This window comes from Zootoca vivipara, chromosome 6, assembly GCF_965207765.1.
Source record: "Zootoca vivipara chromosome 6, rZooViv2.hap1.1, whole genome shotgun sequence".
NCBI lineage: Eukaryota > Metazoa > Chordata > Lepidosauria > Squamata > Lacertidae > Zootoca > Zootoca vivipara.
In genome coordinates, this window is record NC_142589.1 from 54125346 (window position 1) to 54146826 (window position 21481).

Consider the following 21481-nt stretch of genomic DNA (forward strand, 5'->3'; position numbering starts at 1 on the left):
CCCATGGAACCCAGTGAGCTGACTGCACAGGATCAGCTGGAATGGGAAACCTTTCTTTCCATCGATTTGGATCTTGGTTATAGCAGGAGGAAGGCACAAGCCGCAGGGACTGAAATCGGGTCTCAGCAGGAAATAGCTGGCCAACGTTTAGCTTATTTCTGTTAATGATTTCAGATCTTAACTTAGGCTTTTTGGTGTCAGGCTTTTGTTTTCACCCAGAAGGGTTTTTGTTTCCTCCTTGAGGGGCCCAGAGACTCAAGTGCCTTTCTGTAAACTGCTTAGACTCTCCCAAAACTTGGTTTCACCCGCTAACCCCCAGTGACCCATAACATACTCAGGAGTTTCATTTAATCAGCTTTACACATTAAGCTTTCCTTCCATTCCGTTTTACAGATTTCAGCCCTTTGCAGGGAGGGGGTGTCCTGCTGAAATAAATTCCAGATTTGGTGCCCATTTTTAGGGCAGTGCAAGGCTGCCAGTTTGCATACAACAGCTTTTCATACATTCTGTTTTCTATGAATTTTGAATTATTGGCAAGGGACAGGACAGATGCTGCCATGGCATCTTAGGCAAAGGTAAAGGTAAAGGACCCTTGGACAGTTAAGTCCAGTCGAATTTGACTATGGGGTGTGGTGCTTATTTCGCTTCAGGCCAAGGGAGCCAATGTTTGCCTGCAGTCAGCTTTCTGGATCATGTAGTAAGCATGACTAAACTGCTTCTGGTGCAACGGGACACAGTGACGAGTGCCAGAGCACACGGAAACGCCGTTTGCCTTCCCACTGCAGCGGTACCTATTTATCTACTTGCATTGGTATGCTTTTGAACTGCTAGGTTGGCAGGAGCTGGGACAGAGCAAAGAGAGCTCACCCCATCACATGGATTCCAACCACCAACTTCTGATCGGCAAGCCCAAGAGGCTCATTGGTTTAGACCACAGGGCCACCCGCTCCCTTTCATGGCATCTTAAAGGACAGGGTGCATGGGCGTACCCAGCGAGGGACGGGGGGGGGGGCGAGAAGCAGCCTGAAATCGGGCTGTTTTCGTCCCCTCCACGGCTGCAGCCAGCAACAGGAACGTGGGAGGGGAGCAGCCTGAGCTGGGGGTGGGGGTGGAAGGGAGCTCCATCCTTCCGTCCCCCCTCTTTCTTCCTTCCTTTTTCTCTCTCTCTCTCCCTCCCTCCCTTCTCTCTCTCTCTCACCCCTTCCTTCCTTCCTTCCTTCCTTCCTTCTCTCTCTCTCACCCACCCCTCCCTCCCTCCCTCCTTCCTCCCCTCTCTCTTCCCCTCTCTTGCCCCCCCCAGCTTTGATCCTGTTTACGCCCCTGACAGGGTGGGCCATGGGGCAAAGAATAACAGCTGCAGGGGTGTCCTATGACCATTGGGTGGGGCCGTAGGTCAGTGATGGTGGAGCAGAATTTGCATTTGGGTGAAGGAGAAATCCATTTGAAATAGATTTGCACATGGATTTTGCTGGGTCTGATCCAATTGGGCTTCACTTGCAATGGATTGTTTCTCATATTGAGGGCCTGCTGCTTATATGCCATCTGCCTGTATAATGTCTGGTGTCCTTTTTTTTTTTTGGTAAGCCTGACTAATCACATAGAAAATGACTCATTTTTTAAAAACATAGATTGTACATATAAATGCATATAAAACAGTCAAGCCCCATGCTGCACAATATTTTGTGTAGAAGAATGTTACCAGTATATTAATACATATGAGTTTTATAAAGTAATATGCATTGTATGCATCTGTATATGTCCTGGTTACTTTCTGCTTGTGTATAGTATTGTACGCATAATAATATAATTTGTGAGATTTCCGTGCATTTGTAGCAGAACAGGGGACCTCACTTCTAGTCAAGATTAAGGAGCAAGTTGGGGTTTGGGGTGGGGAATCTCTTGAGATAGTCAGAAGAATGCACCCCTTTTTGACATGCTGAAAGCCCAAAGATTAGAATCTATGGCATTTTAAAATAATTTTTTGAATAGGGCTGCTAGGAAAGAAATACTGCCCCCCCCCATTTTTCTGAGACCTTACAGTCCTACTGCTGGCCTGGCTCAGTAGTACAAGGCAGTTTCCTGTATTCACCGAAAGACTTGCCGAAGGCCCTTCCTGGATTCTGACATTTCTTTGAAAGCACTTGGGTGTGATATGTACTTTTAGTATTTTCCACCTGCCAATCTGCCTTGATCAGGGATAGACAATGTGGTGCCCTCCAGATGTTCAGCAATCAGCTGTAGTCGGCAGATTGGGATCTCTTGTGCCCTTGGCAAGGAGCTGTATTGGCATCCCCCCCACCCCCCAAAAAAAACACTTTACCGCAATAGCTGCATTAGAAATGACTATATTTTACTTGACCCAAATACTTGAAGCATCCAGAGTGAGTGCGAGGGTGAAGGGCAAAAAATAAAAGTGCATGTGAGAAGAACTTGCTGCGACAGGGGCATCGCGTCAGCGCACACATTTACACAATGCACTCCATAGTCTGATTTTTTTGCACGCATCCCTCATCCCAGGCCTGTGTCCCGGCAGAGTTTGGTTTCACCAGCCCCTAGGTACGCCTCTAGCAGGCAGTATGGTCAATGGTCAGGGCTGATGGGGGTTTGAGTTCATCAACATCTGGAAACCTCCTGCCTAGAGCCACAGAAGACCATGGGATATATTTGGGAACCCCTAATCACACCAGGATCTTCATGTTAGGCCATGCCATAAAATGTATGCACTGCTAGATTGTGAGGGGAAAACCTCAGAGCAGTTCACAAAAGAATAATAATTTTAAAATTGTCAATAAAAACGATTAAAGCGGCTATTTAAAACATTCAAAAGATAATTAAACAATAAGCTAAAAACTGATTAAAACACAAGTCAGCATTCTACATATCTGGGCAAGCTTGCCTGAAAAAAAAAGTTTTTAGTAGGCACTGAAAAGAAGTGAAGGTGCTTGCCTGCCTCATATCACTAGGCAGGGAGTTCCAAAGTGTAGGTGCTGCCACACTAAAAGATTGCTATATTACAATTGCAGAATGAGGATTATGAGGCACCTGCAACTGTGCCAGTTCCACTCTTTGCTCAGGGGTTCTCTGATGGATGCTGCTACACCTTCACTGGTAAACCTAAGCGAAGGCGGCTGCAAACGGGGGGTATTTAACCTGGTGCCCACCAGAGATGGGCTGAATGAAGCATTTGCCACCATTTTCCTTTTCCAGTGAAGGTAGCGGCAGAGGACACCCCACCTAAGGCCCTCTTATGCATGGCACTGGCCCTTGCATGGGCCAGAATGTGCAAACTTGTAAGCTTCACAGAACTGTTTGTCATAGGTCTGGTTTGCACATTACATTAAACTGTGGTTGAAGAAACCATGAGTTGTCCCAGTGACAATCAACCAAACCATAGCTTGTTTGCCCAGAGTCCGTTTTGTTTCCCAGCTGCTCTTGCTTTGTGCCTTAGCAGCTTGGCAGTTGTGTGGGGAAATCGCCAAGGAAATCAAAAGGTGACAGAAAATTAAAGCGGGACAGAATGTTGGGGAATACAACAAATGAATGTGCATGAGTGAAGGAGGGAATTGAGATAGATGGATGGATGGTTAGCTAGATAAGCTTTAGGCAAGTATAATTATAATGCTTTTGACTGTAAAGGACTTCTGCAGGTATGGTGAAGGGTAGCTAGATTCTGAGTCCATTTTTTGTCCTCCCCCTAAAATGCTGCCGCCTTGTGGACTCTGTCAGCCAAGGCTTCCATCTGTGCCCAGGCATGGCCCCAGAACATGTAAATCAGGACCAGGGCTTTGGAGCATGTGCAAAATCTCTCTCCTGCTCCAGTGAGCACCCCCAAGTCAGAGGGGTGCAATGTTCAGGCAAACCTTTAGCTGGGTCACCCCTCACTTTTTTGGAAATGAAACCCTTCTGGTGACACTGGAGGAGTGAGATCGAGAGATGGAGCTAGGAGGCAGCAAAGCTGTCAGGGCAGGAAGAAGACAAGAGGCCAACCCCCCCTGCGTGCCCCTCCCCTTTGCCTCCTGCGATTGGCTCAGTGACCAAGGGAGGGAGGAGTGGATGCTGAAAGCAGGCAGCGGCCCTGAGCCACAGGGATGGGAAGGCAGAGCTGAGCCCTGTGCGCCTCTCCCTCTTTCTTTCTGTGCCACGGAAACCCAGCCAAGGAGAGAGAAGGCTTGCCTGGCTCAGTCATGTAAGCACCCTGTTCCTCCTCCTCCTCCTCTTCCCAGCAACAAGGGGGTGGGTGGGGCAAGGTGAGGAGGAAGAGACGGGGGAAAGGTGCCTGTTGCACCTACGGGCACCATGGGCAACTCGTACCACAAGTGGAGCCCCCCAAATGCCAAGGGATGGTCTCTCTGGAACTTTGGCCGCTCTGCAGGGCTGAAGACAGGTACGGGCTTGTCAGGTGGGGAGCCTCTGGGAGGCCTGGCAGGGAGGGTGCGGCTGGGGAGTTGCTGTGGGGCAGCCACTTTGGGGAAGGGACCGAAAGGGGCAAATATCCTCATGACTTACCCCCGCCCCTGCCAAAATTTCCAGAGTACAAAGCTCCTCCGTGGGCCCTTAGCTTCCAAGTTCATCCCGCCTCAAAGTGGCAGATACTAGCTTTTCTCAGGTATGAGGGGAATCTAACCTGGCATATGCTCAGAGGCATTCCTGTCTTCACATGCTCCAGAGCAGCTTCCTGTGGCTGCTGGGAGTTGTAGTCCAAAACACTGAGCCGTGGCCTAGCTATGAAGTCAGATTTTAGGGTTGAATCGGAGTTCTCATTGCTCTGGCAGTTTTGAAATCTGAGGTCCAGAGATGCTCTTCCGCACCCGGCTCTTTACCCTGTTGTTCCAGAGTTCCTGGCGCCTCTTGCTTGGAAATTGCAGCTGGGAAATGCACTTCACCATTGCAATATCCTCACGTCAAAACACTGGGGAGACTGTCTCCTGGTTTCACTGAAAAAACAATTTGTGAAGGTGCTCTGCAGTCCTGAAGGAACCAAATCTGAAATTAAACCAGGGCTCAGTTTTTATTTTATTTATCACAAGATCTGCATAACACTTGTCCGTTGGTAGATTTGTAAGGCAGCTATGAAAGCGCCAGAAAAGACCCAGCAATAATTTTAAAAAATGATGAGCATAACAAGCATGCATTTGCAAACACACGTGTCATATAGGAACACTGAACAGAGAGCCAGGTTGGGCTGTGGCTTTTGGTTTGATTGTGCATTGAATATCAAACTTTGGGTTGTTGCTGTGGTTTCTCCTTGTTGTTGGAGCTCCTTTGCTGTTTCAAAAGAGGGGGCTGTCCTTGGGCCATCTCTGGTGTTGCAACCAGCCCTGAGGCTGCTTTGTGGGTTTCTAGGGCTGGTGCTTTGCTAATATAATCACCCCACAGAGGAGATCACTCCCCTGGAATCAGCCTAACTAATCTGGAAGGATTGTTCTTCTGTAGAGTCAACTAGAGTCAACTAAGGTTGCCAACTGTTTTTCCAGCCTCTGTGCCTGCACCTCTAAAAGAAGCCTTACAGGTATTAGCAGAATAGAAAGCTTATCTCCATGTTGTGAAGAGCTCAGTCTATAGGTTTCTGCATATTATTCTGATATTAAAGGCAAAGGAGCAAGGCTCCCCCACCCCACCCAGGTCACCTTGTAACCCCAGTATCCACCTTCTCATTCAAATCCGATATTACCAGCCAATATCCCAAGGCCATTGTACGAATCCAGGTTTGACTGCACTTGGAGTACTGTTTCAGTTCTGGTCACCTCACCTCAAGAAGGACATTGTAGAATCAATTCAGAAAAGGGCAACCAAAACATTCAAGGGAATGGAGCAACTCCTCTATGAGGAAAGGTTGCAACATCTGGGATTTTTTTTTAGTTCAGAGGAAAGGGCTAATAAGAGGTGACATGATATAAGTTTGTAAAATGATGTGTGGCAAGGAGAAAGTGGATAGAGGAAAGTTTCCCTCTCCCTCTCATAACACTAGAACTCGTGGACATTCAATGAAGCCAAATGTGAAGATTTGGGATAGATAATAAGAAAGTATTTCTTCATGTAGCACATAGTTAACTGTGGAGTTCCCTCCTGCGGGAGGCAGTGATGACCACTGACTTGGACGGCTTTAAAAGAGGAATGGACAGATTCATGGAGAAGGCTATCCATGGCTCCTCACCATGATAGCTGTGCTCTGCCACTGCTGTCAGAGGGAGTATATTTCTGAAGACCAGTTGCTGGAAACTGCAGGAGGGGACAGTGCTGCTGTGCTCAGGTCCTGCTTGCGTTCTTCCCATGGGTAGCTGGTTGGCCACTGTGAGAACAGGATGCTGGGCTAGATGGGCTATTGGCCTGATCCAGCAGTAGTGGTGGACATTGGACTCTCAAATCTCAGCAGCGCCCTGTGCGACACAAAAATTCGGCACCGCCCCAACTCTCACGCCCCTTGCAGTGTGGCGCCTCGTGTGGCCGAACCCTAAAACTGTCTCCACCAGCAGACATTTACTGTATGTTTTCATCCAGCTGTTTCTCTGTGTTTCAGCCTCCCCCAATCTGAATGCCCTCCTGGCTAGGGCCTAATGGGAGTTGTGGTCCAAAACAGCTAGAGGGTACCCAGGTTGAGGACGGCTGCTGCATTCATTGCTTGTTCTCCTTGCCCCCCCCCTTAGTCTCCCTCCCCATTGTCAAAGTATAGATTAAACACACAGAGCAGCAGACACCCCTCTTATTTGCTTAAGCCACCTTGCAAAGTGTCAGATACATTGATGGATTACAACAGTAATAACATGGGCGTACCCAGGATCAAAACTAGGGGGGGGCAAGGGGAGGGGCCAAGGCACGGAAGGGGAGGGGCCACAAAGTGGGCGGGGAAAGTGCAGTCAGAGGCGCCGGGCTGATGGGCAGAGGCGGAGCACAGCCCGACAGAGCGCACCGTGGCGCGACCTCCCTCCAGCTGGGAGATTGAGAGAGAGATTGAGAGAGAGAGAGAAAGAGAGATCTGGAACCGCGCAGACGCCCCTCTCTCCTTGCGACCCTGTTCTCAGCAACTGCCGACCCCTGCACGGTTTTGCATGCGGGCAGATGACAGAGCCAAGCTCCTCCCGCTGCCTCGCGATGGCCCAATCGAAAAGACCCTGGCCAAAGGCGGGCACCTTTGTCACAGAGAGGAAAGCTGGGGAGGCGCCGGCAATAGCAGGAGGGGGGCAGCAAGGCAGGAGTTCGCCAGGGCAGGAAGGCCCCCCTGCCGCGCTCCCTGGTTCCCCGCCGTGCATGGCTTTGCCTGAGGGCGTGACTGGGAGCTGGAGGGAGAGCGCGGCGCGACGGGCGGGAACGGCGAACTCGCGCTCCGCTGGGCTGTGCCCCTCCCTAGAAGCAGGGCTTGTGGGCGGAGACAGAGCCCAGCCCAGCCCAGCGGAGCGCAAGTTTGGCGTTCCCGCCCGCCGCGCCGTGCTCTCTGGTTCCCCGCCGTGCTTGGCCTTGCCTGAGGGCGCGACGGGGAGCTGGAGGGAGGGCGCAGCGCGGCGCGGCGCGGCGGGAACGGCGAACTCGCGCTCCGCCGGGCTGTGCCCCTCCCTAGAAGCAGGGCTGGTTGGTGGAGGCGGAGCCCAGCCCAGCGGAGCGCGAGTTCGGCATTCCCGCCCACCCCGCCGCGCTCCCTGGTTCCCCGCTGTGCTTGGCCTTGCCTGAGGGCGTGCCGGGGAGCTGGAGGGAGGGTGCGGCACGGCGGGAATGGCGAACTCGCGCTCCGCCGGGCTGTGCTCCGCCTCTGCCCACCAGCCCTGCTTCTAGGGAGGGGCAGCCTGCGGCCCCCACTTGCCCCGCGGTGTGTACGCCCTTGTGGGGGGGGGCAGCTGGCTTCTAGAGTAGGGCAGCTGCCCTAACTTGCCCCGTGGTGGGTACGCCCTTGAGTAATAATCTTATGTTAATATCTTGATACATTTTTTTAATGCCGCCTTGGGTACTCCTGTGCGTAGAAAGACGGGATAAAAATTCCCCTGCTTGTTTCAAGGATATTAAGAAGCAGCTAATTGGTGCTCGGTGTCCTTGAGTGTGCTGAGCACTGGTCTTTTGGAGCATAAGGAGAGACTGTGGCTAGGAATACGCTTCGTACTTTTTTTTCCTAGCAGGCTGGTAGTATAAATGTTGGTTGCCTAATTAACAGCCGCTGGATTAGGGATTCAAAAGTTCACTTTATTTTTCAGTCTGTTGATGTGCTTGTGGTTATAGCATGTGATGGGGAGGTCAGGACTCCTGAGTTTTTGTTTTTGGTGTTGCTGCTGATTCAGGGAAGCCAAGGCCTCTTACCTCCACCCCCACAAAACAGGAATTTCTGTTTAGCTGATGGTTTTTATCCCCCCAAATGAAAACCTTGACACAAATGGGGTGATAATTCCTGTAAACAGGAAAGATCAGTTCCTTAATTTTTTACTGTATGGTGCTTTTAGTTTATTTCCCCGCACTAAAGCCCCCTCTCCCCTTCTCCGTTTAACAACAAAGCTTGCTGCTTTTTTTAGAGGACAGGTTGTTGCAAATGCAATTCACCTGAAACAAAACAGGCAAATGATAGAGGATCTTCCCTGATGATGATGATGATGATGATGATAATGTTATTGTACAGGGATGATGTGTTTTTTTCTCCAGGACACGATTTCAGGTGCCCTTGGGTTCCTGATCAATCTGCCTGCTAAGATAAACTGTACTGAAGAACTGAGAAATGAAACTTTTTAATGTTCATTAAATCTGTGCTAGGATCTTGCTTCATTCTTCACCCACCCTTTTAGTATGAATAAATCGTAATTCATTTCTAAAATGTGAGACTCTTAAGTTTGTGAGTTGCTTGTTGGTGATGGAAAGGCAGAAGCACTGGGTTTTTTAAATAATAAAATCTTCTGCTTCCCATGCTGAGCCTTGGCACCGATAGCACAGCCCAGGGTTGGTTTGAGCATGATTGACTCAGATTAAGTCCTGCTTTTCTGGCTGAATTCAAAGCCGTGTGGTCACCTGGTCATGTGCCTCTAAAAGCCACCTGACATGCAAAAACCTAGCAAGTGAAACTTCCTCCTCAACTTATTTGATTGATTTCTGCATGTGAGGCTCCAGTAAAAAGGCCCAGGGGGAGCAGGACCAAGAAAAATAGTTGGCAGCCCTAACTCAGAGTTGCCACTTGTAGCCAAGTATGAGAAGCACCTTTATGAGTTTGATTTGGGATGTGGGATGGCACTTGGCTTGGCCCGATGTCTTGGCAGAAGAAAGGTTGCTGAGAGTCAGACATGGATTTTGCAGGCTTCCTGGGCTGATTTCTGAAACCCTTCTGTGAAGTGACCTTGGCCAAGACAGCCCTGCTTATTTGCCTGCTGATGCGTCAGACTTTCCAGGCAAGGTATTTTGCAAGACGTCGTTGGAAAAACACTGTGTGACACGTGTAGCAGTAATAGTGGTGGAAGAACACCTATTGCAATGCCAACGTTTTGGCTCTTGGCACTGTACCAGACCTTGCTGAAGAGAGGGAGAAGGCCCTGGGCTGGATGGATGGAGTGGCAGCTGAGTCATCCCCCAAAGTTGGCATTGCAGGAGTACCCTTGACGCTGCTCTTTGGGTGATCAGATGCCAAGGAGGAGAGCTGAACTTTTGTACTTTCCGTTGAAAAAGGCATCTGGGCAGATGTGGCCTTTCTGTCTTGCAGGGACTTGTTAAATCGCCTGTCCTTCCCATTCCACATATGCAGTCTGCGAAATTTCCCTGTTTTGGAACTACGATTACTGGTACATAAAGGGCCAAACTAGACATGACACCATTTCAGCAATGAGCAATTGTGCAAGTGCTTTTTAATATTTTAAAAACTGAGTAGCAGATACGGCATTGGGATTGGGAATGCAGGAGGATGGATCTGGCAAAGTGTTAAAGGCCCCTTTCCCCTGCTTCCAGCAGCATCCTAATCTGCAGTTTAGTACAGACAAGCCAACACTACCCACAAATTGCTAATTGCATGAATGGTGTCATGTCTAGTATGTGGAGTCCTTTGACCTTGACCTTCGCAATACTCTGTGAAGTGGGTGAGACTGCTCCGCAGCAGATGGTTTGAGGTTTGCTGAAGTGGATGGCATTGGCCTCAGCTTGTTGCTTATTCCAGCTCCTTCTGATTTCTCAGGGTTGACTGTAAATGTCTTATAGTACATGGCTGAGGCTGAGGCTGGTTGCTAAAGTGGCATACAAGGTAAACATAGTGGGCCCAGGTTCAAAACACTCTCTAGGACATGCAGGGAATCCACTCAGTTTAGAGGTGACCTTGGAAGCTTGTGCATGGAGATGCTGGGCAGAAGAAAGGGAAGGGAAATTACTTCAAAATCTCATTTTTTAAAAGAGAGAGACTTAATCTGGGGTTAGCATGTTCATTAAGCAGCACAGGAACAAGCAGGGATTCTGCCCAGAAAACAAATGCAGCGATAGGAAAACTTTCCTGCTTATTGTGTTGTGATCACTCTCTCCTCCTGTAGCTTCCAGAGACCGGGATCCAGAAGCATTATGGCCTCCAGCTGTGAAAGCAGAGCATTAGCTGTTGATACCGTAGCCTTGCCCTCCATTAATCTGCCCAATCCTCTTTTAAACCCAGCCAAGTTGGTGTGGCCATCACTTTTCATGTTGAACATGTGGCTCATGAGATGCGGCTGGACTCCAGCTCCCATCATCCCTGCCTATGGAGCATGCTGGTTGCGTCTGATGGGAATTTGAGTTTGAGAACATCTGGAGAGCTGTAGTCTCTATACCCCTGGCATAGAAAATTCTGAGCTAATTGGACCAATGGTCATAAGGCAACAGCTTCCTGTGTTCCTAAAGCAGTCTTTGCCAACCTGGTACCCTCCAGATGTTGTTGGACAACAACTCCCATCAGCCCCAGCCAGCCAAGAAGGCTGTACTAAAGCATTTCACATCCTGTATAGAAAGGGATGAGTGGCATGATCCCAGACAATAATGATGATGATAGTTGTTGTTGTTGTTGTTGTTGTTGTTGTTGTTGTTGTTCTTCGTTGGTTGGTTGGTTTGTATCTGTTTCCCTAAAGGAGCCCTGGGTGGCAAACAGCCACTTTAAAACCCAAGCAAATCTCCTCACAGCTGAATAAGTTCAAGGTTGCCATTTGCTTACAGCATGGGTTTGCTGTCAAGATAGAACATGAGGGCATAGGGCCACAGCACTATACTTAAACCTTTCCTGGGGTTAGGGTAAGAAAGAGAAGTTTAAATATATTGCCAGTGCATCAGAAGAGAGCAGTCTTTCTTTTATCTCAGGTAGGCCTGTGTGTTGTCAGTCCCCATAGCAATCCTGCTGAGATGTGGGCAAGGCCAGACGGAGGCCCTTCCTTTGAATGCCACATTCATTCCCTGACAAAGAGGGAGACAGGGCCTCTGCTGATAAGGCATATTGTGGCAGAAGAGTCGGCCACATGTGTGAACAGAGAGAGGGCGATAGCAGGGAGTGGTGGCGGTGGGGCAGGCGATTGTCTGGAAAACGTGGAGCGCGTTTTGGTCTGTTCTCAGTCCTAGCGCCATAGCAACCGATCATCGGAGGCCACAGAGCAAAAGAATGTGCATTGTGTTGCTTCAGCGGTTTTTCAGGCGCTCAGCTGGGATCGATTGGTGGGGGCCGGGGTGTGTCTGCCCCTGCAGGACGGTCTAAGGCTGCCTGGGGGCCCCCCAATTCTCTGTGTGTAGCAAAAAAAAAGGAGGGGCAGTGGTGCGGTTGGCTCCCAGTACTTCCAGTCTCTGAGAAATGGGAGAGTCTTGGCCGAAAAGTGGGCAGGAGAAGTAGTTGCCTCAAAACAGTGAATTAATTGGGGAAGGTGTTGTCATTGCGGGACACAATCCACCAGGGCATCCTTGAAATGAAGGAGAGCAAGTAGAGGTGTGTGTGTGCATGCGCTCAATGCCCATGACTGTGCCTTGGTTCCTCGTGTGTAGGGCTTATATGTCCTGCAGAATGGCTAGGGTTAGCTGCCACATGAAAGTTGCAGACTGGGACAGGGGAAAGCTGGGTTTGAAACCCTGCTCAGCCCTGACACTCACTGGGCCAGTCATTATCTCTCAGCCTTACCTACCTCACAGGACTATTGCGGGAATAAAAAATGTGGGTGGGTGGGGGGGAGGGTTAGAGCCATTTTGGAGGAAATATTACATTAATATGCGTTAAATAAATTAGATTTGATTCCCTTGCCCCTGATCAACTATGTTTACAGAAGTACATCTGTGAAATTGTGTCATGTTCAAAACAATAGATTTCATCAGCAAATAGCACTGGACAGGCTGGTGCACTGCACATGTTTAGCGGTGTTCCCTTCTTTGTTTTCTTGGCTGAGCTCTGGCACTGAATGCAGACTGCAGGGTTGTTCATTTGCCCGGCTGGCTTTTCCTTCCCTCTGCTCCAGGAAGCTTGCAATGTTTCTTATTCCTCATGCCAGGACCTTAGCAATTAGGTGCTTGGGTGCATTAAGCAGCCTTTGATCTGAGCGATGGTCCAAGACGTCTTCGGCCATGCCTTTGGCTGCTGCATCTCCTCCAGGTGGCCAGAAGAGGGCAGAAGCAAACTCTGAAGGGGGGTGGGTGGTATTCAAGCAAACACCCACTGAATATTTTGGTTCTGCCATGACTAGGCATCGCTTTGCCTTGTGGCACTCTTTTAAAAATTATTCATAGACTGAGCCCTGGCACAAGTTAAGCCCAGAATTAATTTGGAGAGTTAATCTATGTGTGTATTTTCAGGTAACTAAAATGTGATCTGAGGTGGGCTCAAGTCTTAGCCCTTGAATGCTCAGTTCCTCTTTCAGTACCACCCTGGTTTGGTGCTCCAAATATTGCACTGCAGTGCATTGCCTTGGAAGCTGCCTGGATTTCCTTTAGGAACTTCTGTTGCCCATGCTGAGCTGGGATGTAGCTCGCTCCTGCCCCTTTTGACTTCTGCTACCACATTAGCTGTAACCCCTGCTATGAAGGCCTTGGAGGCTATGGAGATAGGAGAGCAGGACCACGCCTTATGAGGGATGGGCACACCAGGCATGCCACTGAGTCATCCTGGTGGAATGTAGCCTGTGGCCAGATGCCACCCATTGGGAACAAGGTGTGTGTGTGTGGGGGGGGGGGACATCTGGTTTACAGGAAGGGCTGCTGCTCAGTGCATCCAGAAGGTCCCAGGTTCAATCCCTGATCTGATGGCATCTCCTAGTAGGGCTCGGAATGTCCCTTGCCTGGAACCTAGAGACCTGCTACTAGTCGGTATAGACAGTGTTGAATCCTGTGGACCAGTGGGTCTAACTTGTGGCAAGGCAACATCCTGTATGCATATGTGAATTTAAGCACAGAGGTGTGTTCTCTGTCTGGAAGCCTCTGTCTGGAAGTGCTTCGAGGGGCTAGTGTAGGGCTGGGGAGTAGATTGACTGACCCCAGCTGAAAGCCACCAGCCCCTTTGGACTGCTTCCTCCAGGACCTTTAAAAGTGACTTCCACCATGCCCCTTCACAGGCACAGAGGTACATCACTGGGCGTTTTTGTGGGAGAGCCATCACTATTGTGCCATTCAAACATGTGTAGTCCTACCTGGGCAAATTCATAGAACTGTAGAAGTAGTCTAACTCCCTGCAGTGCAGGAATCACTGCCAAAGGCGTCCACCACCTTCCTAGAGAGTCCGTTCCACTCTTACCACCAGAAAGTTATTCCTTGGATTTAGTTGGAATCTCCATTCTTGTCATTTGAATCCTTTGGTTCGGGTCATCCCTTCTGGAGCAGCAGAAAGCAAGCTTGCTCAGTCTTCCATGTGACAGCCCTTCAGATATTTGAAGGTAGCTATCATATCACCTGTCTCCTCACCTGTTAATCCTCTTTGATTTAGAAGGGGGGTGCAGAAGGAACTTCTCCCCCCCCCCCCAATCTAAGCCAGTTTCCAGAATGAGAAGAGAGGTGTGCAGTTTGGGAGGAAGAGCCCCAGCTGATGGGCAGCAGAACAGCACCTGCATGGCAGGTAAAATGCCCCAAGGTCAAGCCAGTGGCATCTCCGGTCAAAAGGGTAGCAAGGTTGGGAAAGGCAGTTCCTGTTATTGTTTGTTGCTGTTGTGGTTAAATTTATTACTTGCCCTTCACCAGCAGGTCCTAGGGCAGGTCATAGCCATTTAAAAGTCAGAATTAAAAACAATTACCGTAAAACAAATTGCAGCCACTGGAATAGGGTGGGCCCTGAAAACATACATCTCACGTGTCAAAGGACAGGGTGAAAACAGTGCTGCATCTTCAGCCTTCTCTGGAAGCTGTCGGCTGCACCTACCTCTGTGGGGAGGAGGAGGGTTCCACAACTTAAGGGGCTGATAGCTGAGGTAGACCCAGTCCTTCTCCAACACAGTGCCCTCCATTGATTTTGGACTACAACTCCCATCAGCACCTACCAGCACAGCTGTGTCATCCAAGGCATAAATTGTGCATGCCAGTTGCCAGGGGCACCAGGTTGGCAAAGGCTGAGAACTGAGCACTGTATTGGTGCTTCGCATATCGCGGAAGCGCCGCTCCAGATACATACTTTTCGGGGTGAGAACGGCACCTCGGAACGGATCAAGTATGTATCCAGAGGTACCACTGTAATATACATATACATATACATATACATATACATATACATATACATATACATGTGTGTGTGTGTGTGTGTGTGTGTATGAATATATTTATTATATATTCAAAATATATTCTTTTTTGTCGCAGTTTAAACCTGAATATATCCAAGGGCAACCAGGCTGGTGACCTCCAGTTCCCATCAGTCCAGCAGTATCATGCAGGGACTGATGGAATTGTAGTCCAAAACACCTGGAAAGCTACACAAGAGCATTTCTTTGAGTTTTGCTGTGAACACGATACACTGCCCATGTAAATCCCACAGCAGAGTGTGATTTAGCTGTGATTCCAACACTGGAGGGGATTGCACTCGATAACCCTTTGGGTATCTTCCAACTCAACAGTTCTATTATTAAATTTCTATAACACCCTTCATCTGATGATTGCAGGGCGGTTTACAATAGAGAAACACAAAAATGCATACCATAGTAACAGACAAAAACAATACCCCCGCCAGTATTATTGTTTATTTAATTTCTATGATTCTGTGACTCCCTCGTAGGGAAAGGAGATCACTTGTCCTGCTTGAAATTGAGCTTGTGTGGCATGGGAAGGCCGAGAAGGGACTGGGACATCCTTTCCCTCTCAGATGGTGACCTCTGCTTCCCATCTGCCTAGGAAATATCGTCTGGCCCTGGGCTGCTGCATGAACAGGTTTGGTTCCTGCAGCAGGAAGAGTTCCACATGCTGTGTTGCTCCTGGGGTTCCTTCTCCTTGGATGTCACCCTTCTGTGGCCTTCTCAAGTGGCTTCATGGCAGGCAGGCAGGCAGGCAGGCAGGCAGGCAACCTCCTGCCTTTTGCTGTCTCTCCCGCTCTTCCTGTTCAACCTGGGAAGTCTGTGTTTAGACATACTGTAAACCTGTTTGGTAGCTTTTCTAAGAATGGAGGGGAAGGCAGCGAGGCAGACAGGCTGACCCAGGGAGGAGCAGGGGGTGATGATGTGGCAGGCTGCCATGCAGGTGCAAATGCTATAGTGCCCAGCTCTCCTTTAGCCCAAGGCCCAAAAGCACATTCTGCCTGAACTCTCCAGGGTGTGGGGATGTGCTGCCCTTGTTGTGCCACTGTGGCACAACAAGAAAACCACCCCGTTCTCTGGCTCCCTTTGCAGTTATGAAGTGCCAGTGCAGTGCCCATGAGTGTGTTCCCTGGTGGTGCCCACAGCCTCCCCCCTCTCTGGCTGAAATTAGGCTTGAAAGAAGCCATTCATTGTAGTCAACAGGGGGGTTTGTAGTACAAACAGGAGGTTTGTCTATATTATGAAACAGAAAGTGATTAAAATAAGTATGCAAAGTGAATGCCAACAGATATGAAGGCTATGCAGGTACCTGGACTGACAGCTCATTGGATTACTTCTGGGAGAAAGAAGGCAGGGAAAATTACTGTTGCGGTATAAGAAAAGAGGCTTGGCACAAAGCAGGAGGAGAAACCGAGATCAAAGTGGATATAATTATTATATTCCATGGTGCAACCTGCTTGGCTTCCGTGGGTGCTGAAGCCATCTACAGAGGTCATCTGAACTTTACATCTTCAGGACGCTTGTGGCGGTTGTAGCATTTTGTGTGTCATGTGGGAACCTCAGAGAACCATACCCCTCTCTTTGCAATGCAGGGACATCCATGTCTCAGAACCAACTCTGGACCTCTTGATGCCATTATTCATGAATCATTTTCTAGAGCACTTTTTGGCATGCACAGGAGTCCATAGCTATGATCTCATCTATGCTCAGTTGTCTCCTGCTGGCCGTTTCCTCCTCATGCTTGCCGCTTTCCTCGCACATGACAAATTTGGCCCCAGGAATCTCCTGCTGCTGCTGCAAACTGGGCCTGAGTTTTGTGATGTATGAAAATTGGAATGTGTTTGGGGAGAGTGACGGAGCTGGGGTTACAGAGTTCAGGCGGCAACATGCACGTTATTCTTCATTTCGGTGACACACGCTTGAGCAAATGGGAATGTAAGAAAGAAGCATGTGCATACATTTTATTTATGCCTGTGCTTATTGGAACTAAAGACCTTCCCTTGAACAATCAAAGGGTCTGCTTTCATTTGCAGAGGAGCAGCATGTGTATGAGGGATGATCTTGCCACTTCATGGCCTGTGCAAAACCCTCTGGACAAGGGCTTCATCGTGTTGTTCACCATGCAGGGTACAGAATGGACAGGAAATAATAAACTGTAACTGAAGTAAGAGCAGAGAAAATGAGGTGGGAGGGCTGACAAGAGAGATATTATTGGTGCAAGAAAGAAAGTGATCTGGTACTCTGAATTATAGGGGTGGGTCACACATGTCCCTACCCTGACAGTGAATTTTACCGAATTCAGTGGGATTTTCCACTGGAATGGTGGCTGCATGTGTGTGAACTTGTTCTGTAGGACAATGTTGACTTTGGGACACTAATCAGCAACGTCAAACAGCTGGCTGTCTTGTTACATGACAACCACAACATTGCATGTTTGGGATTTTTCTTTTTTTAGTTTAGTTTAGTTTCTCTTTAGAGAAAAGGTGAGTAAGAGGTGACATGGAGAAAGTGAGTAGAGGAAAGTTTCCCTCCCTGTTTAATAACACTAGAACTCAGGGACATCCAGAAATGACTGGCCTCATCTTTTAAAAATGTAAACAATTAAATAGGCCTGTTAGCATAAAAAGGCCTCCCAAGAGATGCCTGAAAGTTCGCAGTGAGGATGTTTTATAGTGCAGCCCCTAGTGTGGCTGTGCCATATCATCAGTAGTCCAAAATGCACTTGCTTTTCTGTATTGCTCCCTCTCCCCAGAACCCAGGGCACAAAGTGCTCCACATCCACTCTCTCACTAACAGCCTTGCAAGGGTGTCTAGTATTGCTGGGGCCGTAACTTCAGTGGTGTGGCCTGAAAGGCTTTGTTGATTATGATTTCCTGTGGATGCAAAGCGGTGTCACTGTAGGCTGGGTTGGGCAACCCTTTTGTCTCTCAAGAGCTACTTTCTCAAGGGGATAATCTGCCAAGGGGGAGGCTGCATACTGATGGGGAGGCCACCCTCTTTTCTCTCCTCCGCATCCAGAGGACTGCAGGGGGAAGGACTGAGTTTGCAGAGGGCTTCTGAACTTAGGCCAAGGGCTGTGGATTGTCCTTCTTGGCATCTTTGTTATGAAAGGGTTAAATCAGCCTTTGTCAACCAAGCTAGGGCTGATGGGAACTGTAGTCCCAAACCTCTGGAGGGCACCAAAGGCTGCCCTGTATACCTTACACCGGAGAACAGAGGGGGAATCCAGTTCAGTTTTAGACCAGAAGGCCTGTGTAGACACCCTTAAGGAGTTCAATGAGTCATCATTTGAACCAGGGACATCCTGGTTCATAGTCTTTTCCGTGCTGCCCCAGCATCACACAGTACAGCAATCTAAAGGTGCCTCCCTTATGCCAGAGGTTCAGGACCGATGAGCAAGTCTTATTTGAGATGAGCCACTGGCTCTGTCTGGGCATGTTGCTGGCAGAACAAGAGGCTGCAAATGAAAGTCAAATTCAGCAGGAAATCAGCAGCTATTTATGGAAAGCCTAGGAGGGCTTCTCTCCCTGTTTAGCCTCTTTCTTTTGATATTCTAGTGCCCAATCAGTCTGGGAGAGAATCGCAAGAGACAAGAAGCTTGGGGTGAGTGAGGGGAGCGGGTCGCAGTGAAACCATTTTGCTCCTTGGGAGAAGAGCAAGGCAGGTGTGCAACAGAGTTATCTGCACTTCAGATGTTTTTTGTTTTAATTCAGTTCAACCGCTGCAGCTTCCCCCAAAGAATCTTGGGAACTGCAGTTTGGTGCAGGGTGGGGTGGCTGGTAATGCTTCAGAAGCCAAGAAGCTCCTAATTACACAAGGCTAAGAGTCAAAGAGGCACGTGGCACGTTAAAGACTATTATGGTTTTCTGCATCCTTTGTCCTACAGGTGTTTTGTACTGAAACTACCATCAGCCCCAGGCATCCTGGCTGGAAATTGTCCAAAACATCTGGAGGGCAAGCATCAAGTTGGCAAAAGCTGCCCTACTTCTTCAGAGTCAGCTTAAGAGCCGCATTGTCCAGTCTTTCTTTCTTTCTTTCTTTCTTTCTTTCTTTCTTTCTTTCTTTCTTTCTTTCTTTCTTTCTTTCTTTCTTTCTTTCTTTCTTTCTTTCTTTCTTTCTTTCCACAGTCACGGCTGGAGATATTCTCTCCCACTTTTGCTAATGGTATATGAATATTTATTTCTGCCTCCATGGTGGTGTGGCTTGGTCATCTTAGACCCTGGACTTTAGGTAGCCACGTTCATTACTTCCATTGTGAAGCACCACATTTCAGATCCTCCTCCCCACTGCCATTCCCTGCTTTGCAGCTGCTTCTACGTTCCTGACATGTTAGAGCAGGCATCCCCAAACTGCGGCCCTCCAGATGTTTTGGCCTACAACTCCCATGATCCCTGGCTAACAGGACCAGTGGCCGGGGAAGATGGGAATTGTAGTCCAAAACATCTGGAGGGCCGAAGTTTGGGGGTGCCTGTGTTAGAGCAACAAACAAAAAGCAACTTAACAAGCCTGTTTTTTAAAAAGAAAAAGAAAAGAAATGCTCTGAGCATGTGCAGTTACACTCTTGAAGCATAGCACAACAGGAGTAATCAATCAATCAATCAATCAATCAAAACAGAGTGTTTGTTATGCTCTGTTGACCCATAAACAAAATTCAACTACAAAATCACAGCCTCCATGGAGCCCATTACTAATTATTAGCACTGGCAAGCTAGCAAGTCTGGGAGGTAGGACAGCATTCTCTGACTTATTACTCGCTGTTCTGGGATAGATTTATTAAGTCTCCTTAAGGAAGATGCTCAGTAGGGTCTGTAACAAAGGGAGCCGCTGCCTGGTAAGAGGATAAGTTATGAGTTCTCTAACCTCTTGATAAAAATCTACAGTGGATGAGAGACTGTTTGAATCTCCAAACAGTTACAAAGACGGCACCTGCCCTTGAAGGGAACTCTGGCAAATCTAAGATTTCAGAGGATGAAACAATAAAATGAGTGAATGAAATTGCTTTTTTATATTAAGGAAATTTATATATGGCATATGCGCTTGATTGAGGCAGAACCAAGTGAGGCCCAGTGACTACAGGGATGAAATGGAGTTTGATTTTCTGCCTTGAGGCTAAACACATTTTCTTGTGAATAAGCACTGTTCTGATGCAGAAAAGGATATATATATATATATATATATATATATATATATATATATTGGGGAAAAGAACAAAAAAAAAAAACCCATGGACGTGCTGTGATGGCAGCCATTGCCAGTTCTGCTATGCTCGTGCCGTGCACTTGGGATCAGAGACCCTGGACCTGGGTTGCTATAGGGTTTTTATTTTCTATTTTTTGCCCTTTAATAATTTCACACAGGCTGATAAAGAAGTAGAGCAGGGGTAGGGGATATGTTTCAGCTCACAGGCTGCCTTCTCTCATGGGGAACCTTCCAGGAGCCGTCTAGGGGCAGGTGATAACAACAACAACAACAACAACAACAACAACAACATTTATACCCCACCCATTTGACTGGGTTGCAATGGATGTGGCTAGTAAGGCTGCATTACAGAGCCACATCATTCATTTACATGTCCAACACACATGTAAAGGGCATGACTTTCCCCAAAAGAATTCTGTAAGGAGAAATCTCAGGATGGAGACCCAGAGATTCATGGGTAATGATGAGGGAGAAGGGGAAGGCCCAGAAAGAATGGAGTTTCTGTATCTGTCTCAGAATCCCTGGGCTGGATGCAGCCACCTTAAATAGATGATTAGCTTGGCTGGTGGCCGAGGTGGTTGTTTCGTGATGCCATCAAGTTACATTTTTTGGAGCAATACAAACCTAAGTAAAAAGCTCCTGCCTGAAGGAAGTTACAGTCGCAAGTAGGCAGAGAGAAGGCAAGGCTGAGGAGAGGAATGTCTGTAATTCCACCTAGTTGGCTCCTCAGGGTTGGGTTCAGTTGGGGGCGAGCACTGTCCTTTCCCCCAGCTGCCCCCCAGGGACTCTCCCCAGGTCATACACCTTACTGCCCCTGCCCCCTACTCCCAACTCAGTGCTCTCCAGATGTTTTGGACTATAACTCCCCATCAGCCTCAGCAGGGGCTGCTGGGAGATGTAGTCCAAAACATGGTGCTGGGGCAGGCATTTCTAATGGATCACTTTTGTTGAATGGGGTCCCTCTCCATCCTTTCCCCCTGTCCCTGTCTTAGCTCCTCATTTGGTCACCCAAGTGCCAGATGACAATGGCTGTTGCTCCTGGAGAATGAGCAGGCAGCACCTCTTCTCTCTCCCGGCCCTGCATGCTTGGAGCGCCCCTTGCCCGAGTGCCTTGCCGCCTGCCAGATGGCGTGGGCCTGACCTGCTGGGGTCTCCTCTCTTTCTAAGTGGCCTGATGAATATTCAGCTGCGGGGTGGGGGGGTGAGGTTCTCCAGAAGGGTGAAAAGAGGACCCTGACAGCTGGCAATGAAAGGACTTAATTTGCTCTGAAAAGAAAGTAAGAGGAAGAGCTGTGGCTGAGTGGAGTTTAAGAAACAGAGGGTCTGGGAGAGGCAGGCCATGTGCAGGAAACCCCCAAAGATAAAGCAGATAAAGTTAAAACTGCTGCAGAGAAAGGAGCCTGCATTGATGGCACACATTTCTGCATTTGGAACTTCTGGCTCTTCAGTCCTGGTGCCTGAAATCTGTCTGTGGGGAAATTTTACTCTGCACGCGCTCAGCTGCACATGGGGATGAGGACCTCTCCTGTGTGGGGAAGCTGCTCCTTGCTATGGGTGTGGGGGACAAGTGTTAGTGCAATGGAGTCCAGGCACAATGCAATGTTCACACATGGCAAAGAGGAACGGGAAGTCGCAGCAGTGCCAAT

General features: G+C 48.7%; 1 protein-coding gene across 2 annotated transcripts in view; it reads left to right on the top strand.

The window, feature by feature from the left end:
* Positions 1-21481, top strand: part of NHSL3 (NHS like 3) — a 59711-nt gene that overhangs the window by 15705 nt on the left and 22525 nt on the right. Inside the window, exon 1 of one of the 2 annotated variants that reach the window (XM_035117224.3) lies at positions 4261-4384. The exons of the other annotated variant lie outside the window; for it this stretch is intronic. Coding sequence (XP_034973115.2) covers positions 4297-4384 — 88 coding nt within the window. The 5' untranslated portion in view covers positions 4261-4296. Of the gene's footprint in view, positions 1-4260; positions 4385-21481 lie in introns of those variants that run through there. 2 annotated transcript variants of the gene reach the window in all.